Source organism: Lygodium microphyllum, chromosome 26, assembly GCF_053477565.2.
Source record: "Lygodium microphyllum isolate KBCC chromosome 26, Lygodium_microphyllum_v1.1.10, whole genome shotgun sequence".
Lineage (NCBI taxonomy): Eukaryota > Viridiplantae > Streptophyta > Polypodiopsida > Schizaeales > Lygodiaceae > Lygodium > Lygodium microphyllum.
The window spans coordinates 52,509,289-52,518,117 of NC_141160.1; the positions used below are offsets into that span (position 1 = coordinate 52,509,289).

Consider the following 8,829-nt stretch of genomic DNA (forward strand, 5'->3'; position numbering starts at 1 on the left):
ACATCTGAGTTCTCATCTGTATTTGTGTTCATTCTTTCTTTCTTTCTCGTCTTGTGTTTCAGTAATTTATTTCAGCATGTTGTTTATGCTTCCATTGCTGCACCACTTATAACTGTACAACCACGTATAATTGTTGAAATCATCAAGAATCAGCATCAAATACTTGGCCCTCCCAAGGGAGGCCGTGCCCATATGTCTGCATAAGTTGGTGTGAACCAACTCGAGCAGTGTAGTAGCCCTCCATGAAGCAACCTATGGACAAGGCTGCTTATGTTGCTTGCCTTGTAAGCAACTAGCACATAATGTGCAAACAGGAGGAAAATTAGGGAGACCCTCCACTAAGTTCTTCCAAGAATCCTTTTGTATGGCATCAAAGTGGAGGTGCTCATAATGGGTATGAAAAAGGAGCCTGAGAAGTTCGTGTAGCAAGGGCTATGCGCTCATAAAGCCCACTCTCCAAAGTACATGTCCAAACAATAGAACCTATAGAAGAGTCCTCAACAATCACAACATCCTAAGACCTGGATAAAGACCACTTGGGTATCTAGCTGCGTCAAACCATGGACAAAAATAAGGTTAAAGCCTAAATCTGGAATATAAAGGACTTTGGCTCTACTAAGGCCTGACAATTGGGCAGAAGGGGAATGATCCCCACCAATGGTGACCAAACCCCCTCTGGAATGGAGATCCTAAAGCCAATCCTCACGGTAAGCCATATAACAAGTGGCCCCACTGTCAACGAGCCATAGCTTCTCCTCAGTGGAAGAAGTAAAAGCGATATCCTCCACCTTAAATAGATCCACAAAAACAGACTCCGTGGTAGAGGGGCTAGCCTTCAATCCTTCGAACCATCCTTTGGCTTTAAACGGAGGTACTTCTACCGACACTTCTCCTCAAGATTAGTGGCAGTCCCACAATGTGGGCATTTGGGCTTACACTTTTTCTCATCCTTCTTCTCATCCTATTTCTTATTATTATTCGTCTTCTTGTTTCCCCCTAATGTACCTATAGTAAAAGCTTTAGTAGAGCTAAATCCGTTGGCTCCTATCTCTATAAGATGCTCGTCATGCTCCAAGACAAGCGGGGCTAACTCCTCCCAAAGAAGAGTCTCACGTACTCTCAATGTCAAAAGGCTAGTGTAGAACACATCGTACTCAAGAGATGGCAATTGGGTAAGAAGGACCATGGCCATATCCTCTTAAGATATCGTCTATCCGAAGCATGCAAGCTCATCCCCCATATCCTCCATTTTGAAGATGTGGTCCTTCGTGGAAGAAAAGTCGTCAACCAAGAGTATGCAAAGTTTCTTCTCCAAGGTGATACTTGGGCAATTTGGAGTAGCACTACCACAGTCGGAAGGGGCTAAGGTTAGTTGACGAATGCGGATTGGATTCAGCTTTGGTGTGGGTAGAAGACCCTTAGCTAGGAATGAGGTGATTTTGGGTGTGGGTCTAAGACCCTTTGCCTTTGAGCAACAATTATCATCTACATGACCTAGTTTGAAGCATAATGTACAAAACCTATTCTTTTTAGGCAAGAAGTGCTAGGAGGGTTTTTGTGAGGGTGTGAGTGTATCGCTCCTTTTTCCTTCAAAAAAGGAGACTTATTATCGGCATCATAACACGGTCCATGATTAGGGTTAATCGAGGATAGTAGAATTAGGCCTAAATGTAGAATGATTCCTTTCCACTCCTTGTTTCCTTCAAAGAAGAAGGTGACTCGTTAACACAAGATGGGGATTCATGCATTAGAGAAACCAAGGAGGGCAGTTTAATATACGAGAGGGATTCTCCACACAATAGGATCAAAGGACAGAGAGCAACACACTCACAGGTGTGTGTAAGACAGTGTTAAAGAGTGGCATTCCCACTAGTGGTGTACTAGGATGCAAAGTAGTATACTTCTGAGTGTCTAGTAATAACCTAAAACCTTGATGTGCATCAAAGACAACATGTGCTATGACTGGATAACTATGGTAGATCTAAAGTAAGGATCTAGATTGAAAGAAGAGAAATCTAAATGTGAAGTAAATGTAGAAGGGAAGAGTGAGAATTGTAAAGGTGAATGGGAAGTACCAAACTCATACTCAAATAAAATAGAGGATTAAGGATTACCCATGCAACATCTGTGAACATAGAGTTTTCTTCAAAACCATACCAATACCAATCTAGGTCTCAATGGTGACTTATAGTTGGTTCTTGCATAATAGGAGCAGTATAGACAAAATCTAACTCACACAAAAATGGATTGTACAAACCTACCACTAGGCTCGATTGTTGTAAAGAGTTTGAACTTTCATTTATGTCGTAAGTGGATAGCCTTTCCTCAACTAAGAGGTGATTAGTCTCATCAACAAAGTCTTCCAACTAAGATGCACCTTGTGAAGGAGTATGAGACGAAGTGAAACCAGCATTCCTTCTCAGATAGGGTGGTGATAACCTAAGTTAACACTAATTACAGCAAGCATAAAATTCACATAAACTGAAAATGCAAATGTTACCACCTAATCTTGGACAATGGACAACCTCTTGGCCACAAAATTGGCGCTCCTTTTTGTAATATTTCTTTATCTTACTTTGCAAATGAATGGAGTACAACTAAGATCCTCTAATCTCCTCCGCTAATCCAAGTGCCTCTTGCTATCAAAACAACTGACAAGCAAGCCTCCAAATCATTTGCCCCTTGCTTTGCTTAGAGATTGGCCTTTACCCTACTCCTTGGAAGACAAATTCAGCCCCAAATCTGATATTGGTTGGCTAGTCTCTTGAATCTCTCTGAAATTCCCTAATTTCACCTATTGAAATTCAAGTCCTAGGCCCTCAATTTTGAGCATGCATCCCAAGGCAACTATCAAAACCCTAATTTCTGGAAATTAGGGTTTACAATAGAGATTGACTTAAATATCTTCCTCGGATTACTCAAAATGATAGAAAATGCTAAAATAACTTGAGAGATTGCTAGGCGATGAGAGAGAATGCTACAAAGAGAGAAATTTCAGAGTTTCATCGCAAGAAATACTGAAAAACTGCTGCCGCCCTACTCAAACAGCCATGCAAGCTATCACCTACAAGTTAGAACCACCGAAAATATTGTCGCCCCCTTCTATCTGATGTCACCTGCACCAAAAGGTGCCTTGGGCTACTATCACCTACTCTTGGAGGGCTCCAAATTGCTGTCACTTGCTATAGGACTGGTCCCTAGTAGCTGCGAATCACATCAGCAACCTCTCCTTGCTCTCTAACAGCCTTCTCTCTCACAATGGTTGGAATACACTCCACTAGCCCCTAAAAACGTTTTTCCCACTTGCATGGGCAAGTTTTGCCAAGTGGCAACCTTCTAATCCCACTTTTCAACATTATCCAGCTTACTAAATTAATTTTTAAAATATTATTCTGAAAATTATTTTAATAATTATTCTAATGCTCAAAAAAGTAATCTCTTCAACCAAAAATTAAATTGGTTGGGCCAATTTGTCTTCCAAGTATCCCTAAGCAATTATTGATCCTTACATCGGCATTAATTAATTAATTAATACCTAGTCTCTAACATCAAAAATGATATTAGTAGCCAATAAATTAGTCTAGGCCCAAATTTGACACCGGGTACCATTTAATACCTGTCAGACATAACTTATTACAACTTTTGCCTTTGGAACCCACTGCATCCTCAAGGTCCTGGGCCTATTACCATGAAATAACTACCATGCGTATTACACGTGCTAAACAACCTTGCACATTTGACTAATATCTTAATCAAATGTTATTGGCAAGATTAAACATCTCAAAATTTCACGTCCTCATGAGCCGAAGAAGAGTTGAGCCTCAGTAAGTGATCCCTACAAGAAAGGTTAGTAAAAGGAGCATTGTCCTCCAAATCAAGACCATAATGTCTCCTTAGGGTTTCCATTGAAGGAGTAGCTAGAGGAGGCATCAAAAGATTCAAAGATAGAGTTATTTGAGCCATCATGAATTAGTTACATTTTGTTCCTAACTTCATGTACCTTGCATAAAACCAAGCTATCCACAATAGCCACTGAGTACTCTTTAAAAGAGCACCAGCTCTCATACCATGTAAAGATAAGGTAGGGTTTGCATAGAGAAAACACACAATATAAACACAGCTAAAACATAGTAACTCAACCAGTAATGTAATAAATGCAAATCCTAAACGCAAAACGCAAACACAAACAGAAGAAAGAGAACCTTCAAGTGAATGAATCGATGATATAAATGACAGAAAAAATGTACAAAATGCTCAAGGGCAAAGCTATTCCACAACCAATGACTCGAGGGAGGGGACTGAGAGAGGTGTCGATGTGTGTCATCCATCCAATGAATCTTGAGCGCAATAACCATTAATCAGAGCAGAGGCTCATGAAGAAAAGTGTTGAAAACACAAAAATGACTTGCTATTGATACAAACACAAATCAAGTCGATGCTCGAAATGGAAGAGCAACACACTAGAAACCAAAACATAGTAAGCTCTACAAATGCAAGAGCCTCCAAAAAATGTCAATTGCCTCATATCAAGTGTGAACAAACCCTCCAACCACCATTGGAAAAGAAATGCAAACGCTAGAAAATACCATGGGCTAGTGTGAACATCCCAAAAACTAATTGAAAAAGAAACGCATGCTCTAAACAGAGCTGCATCCTCCATCACATGGCATGGCTGACTGATTAAATGTTGGAGTTCCTAATGTCCTCGTCTCACTCAAACCAAGATTCACAAGTAGAAGATGATTGTACAAGATGCACATGACTGCTAACAAAAAGATGGAGTTTGCACACAATCCATTCTAGACTCATTAGATTGAAGCAAAGCATCAACCATTCTGCACACAAGTGCCATGTATAATTTCCCTCATTCTATACTTATCAATGGCAACAAGCATGAACCATTCTAAACATGAGTTTGCACACAATTGATTCTACAATCCATAGGCAATAGCGAATGTGTACTACTCTACACAAGTATACCATAAGACTGCTCTCACCATTTGCACCACCTACTAGCATGTGTTTCCCATGTCATTGTCATATCCAAAGAGTAGGTTAGACCTATCAAGCTTGGATCATCACAATCCTATGAGTGTTGCGATGATCTATGCACTAAAACCACCTCACAAGAGCAAGTTGTTGCTCTGTTACAAATAAATGCCTATGTTCACTACATATCATAGTTGCCAAGAAACCTATTTCACAAGGTGAGGAAACTCGTTTCATATCTACATGTTTCATAAACATATGAAACACCTATTTTAAACTTTCACAAATGCCATATCCTAAATGTCTTGGGAATTTTATAATCATTATTTATCATGGATCTATTTAACACATTGACATGGATACTAGCATTGATTGCTAGAGTTTTGTTTTGAGTTGTTATCCATGATGATTGCCTATATTGATAGCTTCTTTTACAACTAAAGTTGATGTTGGGGCACAAATAGTGGACCATGATGCAAGCAAATATTGATGCTATTTTGAATGCTCATTTGCATTGTATCGAATAATTAATAATGTCAATCTATGTTTTATACATCACATGAGTCATATAGTATACGTATATAAAGCTTTCATACTTTTTTTTCATCTCAAATGAAACCTGTTACTAACATTTTACGAAAGTTGTATGAAACCTATAAAACCCATTTCATACCTCCCGTTTCAAAAACCCTTGATAACTATGCTGCATGCATAAAGTAACACAAATTGTACTGGTGTAGAATCAAGGAATGTAAGGGGATGGACATCGATCTCACCTCCCAACCATAGAGCAAAATGGGCTCACCCTTGAGCTAGAGTAACATGATAGGTCACACTTGTCACAAGGAGTGGCATCGACATATTACAAGACCCCATCATCCTGATGAATACACCTAATTGCATATGGACCTAGAATTCAAGTATAGCGATCACACAACATTTGACACAATCAAGTCTCCAAGTCATCCCCTTCAGACTCCTCATTCACCCTAGACTAAGGCACATTACTCATAGTAACTAAGTGACCCAAGGTAGTAACCAATGCTATGTGGCCATTCTAGATGTTCAACCATGTAATAAGATGGAACCATCTACCTACAAGCCATTACTTGCACATGCTACACCATCAACCAAAACCAACATTGGATCCAGGAAAGACGTTCGATTTTTAAAATGGCACTGGATGTGACCTCTAGACAATGGAAAAGGATGTGACTTGGCAAAGCAACAAGTGACTCAGATGGTGGCATTCACCATAGATGGACAAGAGCCACACGTCACATAAATAAGACCACAAGTAATACAAGTATCCCTATTCATCATCATAAAGGGGGGAGGAGCAAGGCTTGACCCTTTATAACTCGTGGCTATGAGTCCATTGAGACGTGAACCCTTATAACTCATGGTTATGAATCCATTGGGCTATCATTTTGAGATTAATAATCCTTATATATGATGCACCAGATCTTGCTACTCAAGCATATGAACAAGTGAGACTTATGTCCACAACTACCTCATTTTGCATGTGAGTCGAAAGATATTGTTTGCCTACAGCTTGCTCATTGTGGTTTCTCTTAGCATCCATAGTGTCTCAGCTAAAGTCCTCATCAGCAGGGAAGATTTGGCAATGCTCAGACTGCTACACTGAAAAATCTTGTCATTCTGCATGCATAAAAAATGATCCTATGGGACAGTGACCTTAAGCGAACTTGCAACACATGTTTCACTACACTGCACTACTCAAGTTGTGTCCCAAAGGACTGCAATGCTGCAAGTTGAAGTAGCCAGGCAAGCTTCCATGAAACCAAAAAGTGCTTTGTGCAGAATTGAGAAAATCTACCTGAAATGGAAGGATGCTTGTGACTAATCAAAATAAGCAAAACTTGAAACGTGGAGGTACTGACCTCCTTAAGAGAATATGACTGGTCCAGTGGACTAAATAAAGATGAATAATAAGCAGGGTTGTAGATAGAGCCACCAAGGACTTCATCACTTAGTGAAGATTGAAGAGCTGTAACATGTGGGCTGGAAACTGGACTGGGGTAGCCAAAGGTGCTTAGTCCTCCCTCTAGCTCAAGAGGCTGATAAACACCTGCTGAACCCGAGTTTAGACCTAGTCTGTACATTTGTAGCCACAAAAAGGCTGACAGAAACCGCACAATAAATCCTGCTATTTGCATCCACAGCACTAGTTGGAGAGAGAAGGCAGTAAACTTTCCACCATCCACAGGGAGAGAAATTTGTCTGCACAAAAAGAAAGGGTTACAGAAACACTGAACAATTCCATTTCAATAATCAGAAATAAGCGCGCAGAAACAAGCATTTCAAAAACTCTCTCATTTCAAAATCACAAAGAGCTAGTTTGGGAGTTGTACCTGATTTCAACTGAAAATAGGATAAACCAAACAATGTCGAGCAGAAGTGCACAAAACAGTAAAACTGCATATGTCCTTCCTAGTGTTTGGCTTCCACTTTCGATTGCAACTAAAGCAAAAAGGGCAATCACCAGATTGGCCAGTAACAATCCTGTGTAGGAGGCACCCAATGAGCCAATCAAGGCACACCCTACCTAAACAATGGGATCAACATTAGTGCCTTGCTGCAACCAAATAACAGAATACCTTTTGTTTAATTCTTCTTTGTAGCATATTTGACTCTCTCTCTCTCTCTCTCTCTCTCTCTCTCTCTCTCTCTCTCTCTCTCTCTCTCTGCGTGCATGCACACGTGTGTATGTGTGTGTGTGTGTGTGTGTGTGTGTGTGTGTGTTGAGGAAGTGCACAGGCATCACGCATGTGACATGCGTGCATATGTACATGTCCTTTAACTCCAACGGTTGCAGAACTCATGTATCAAAAGTCTGCACATGCATCTTCTAGCTGCTCTTAATGTAGATAGCTGCCAAACTTCAAACAAACACTGCGCATCTTGTAACCCAGGGGCCCTCAACATATGGATTTGGATAAATGACATGGCGGATGCTTATGTGCAGACACTTTCACATTAAGCAATTCCAGTATCACATCAGTCAGATATCAAGATAGTTGTTCTTTCATCCGAGGAGAAACTCCATATGAAAAAGATGAAAAGAATCGAGCAATGCCTAGCGGAAGGCTGATCCTTCAGATAATCAAGACGATGAATGCACCTGAAAATAAAGAAGCACGATCGCTGCAACTTGCAGGCGATCGTAAGCGCGGCACCATTCCCTGATTTTGGCAGTGGCGACGGGGCACAACATGGTCTGTGAGATTCTCTGAGTGGCGTATTGGATCAAGAGGCGAGCTATCTTAGCTCTGGCCAACTGGAGCGAGGTTCCCTTCATCCTGCATCATGGCCGCTGCGGACACAAGGGACCGCCGTTGTCAGTCTCTGCGACGCATAGGTTGGAGTCTATTGGCTCGACTAGTCACTACGTACATCGGGTACCATTCTACCCATAAGTATTAAGTTCTTTAAGTGTAGATAGCTACTCTTATGTACTCTGCGGATTCTAAACACTTCATCACACCCCATAACTTATAAGGAGAGGCCTCAGGCTACCATTGTGTGAGTATCAAAATCGCTCACCTTGCATGCTTAGCATTGCCCATTATGACATATGCTATTACAATGGTACAATGACAAGGGGAGGTAAGTAGCTATAATGACATATGCTATTACAATGGTGCAATGACCAAGGGATTCATCTTGGTTAAGTAGCCATTTGGACTGTCCAATAGGAAGGTTGGATGTTAACATCCATGGAGGGTGAATCTTCTCTCTCCAAATCTTGGGTTTTTTATTAGAAAAAAGTATAGTAGGGGATTTAAAGGAGTGAATAAATAGTGCACAAATTTTGAG

At 40.6% G+C, this 8,829-nt stretch overlaps 1 protein-coding gene across 4 annotated transcripts in view; it reads right to left on the reverse strand.

Annotated features, from left to right (window-relative positions):
• Positions 1–8,443, reverse strand: part of LOC148013268 (uncharacterized) — a 50,188-nt gene extending 41,745 nt beyond the window's left edge. The window contains exons 1-4 of one of the 4 annotated variants that reach the window (XM_087668292.1): positions 8,135–8,443; positions 7,365–7,558; positions 6,894–7,233; positions 6,503–6,651 (exon numbers count right to left, since the gene is read on the reverse strand). In XM_087668292.1, coding sequence (XP_087524418.1) covers positions 6,538–6,651; positions 6,894–7,233; positions 7,365–7,558; positions 8,135–8,311 — 825 coding nt within the window. In that variant the 5' untranslated portion in view covers positions 8,312–8,443 and the 3' untranslated portion in view covers positions 6,503–6,537. The remainder of the gene's footprint in view (positions 1–6,502; positions 6,652–6,893; positions 7,234–7,364; positions 7,559–8,134) is intronic. The other 3 variants (XR_015688905.1, XR_015688904.1, XR_015688903.1) reach the window with 3 other exon arrangements.
• Between the last annotated feature and the right edge of the window lie 386 nt (positions 8,444–8,829).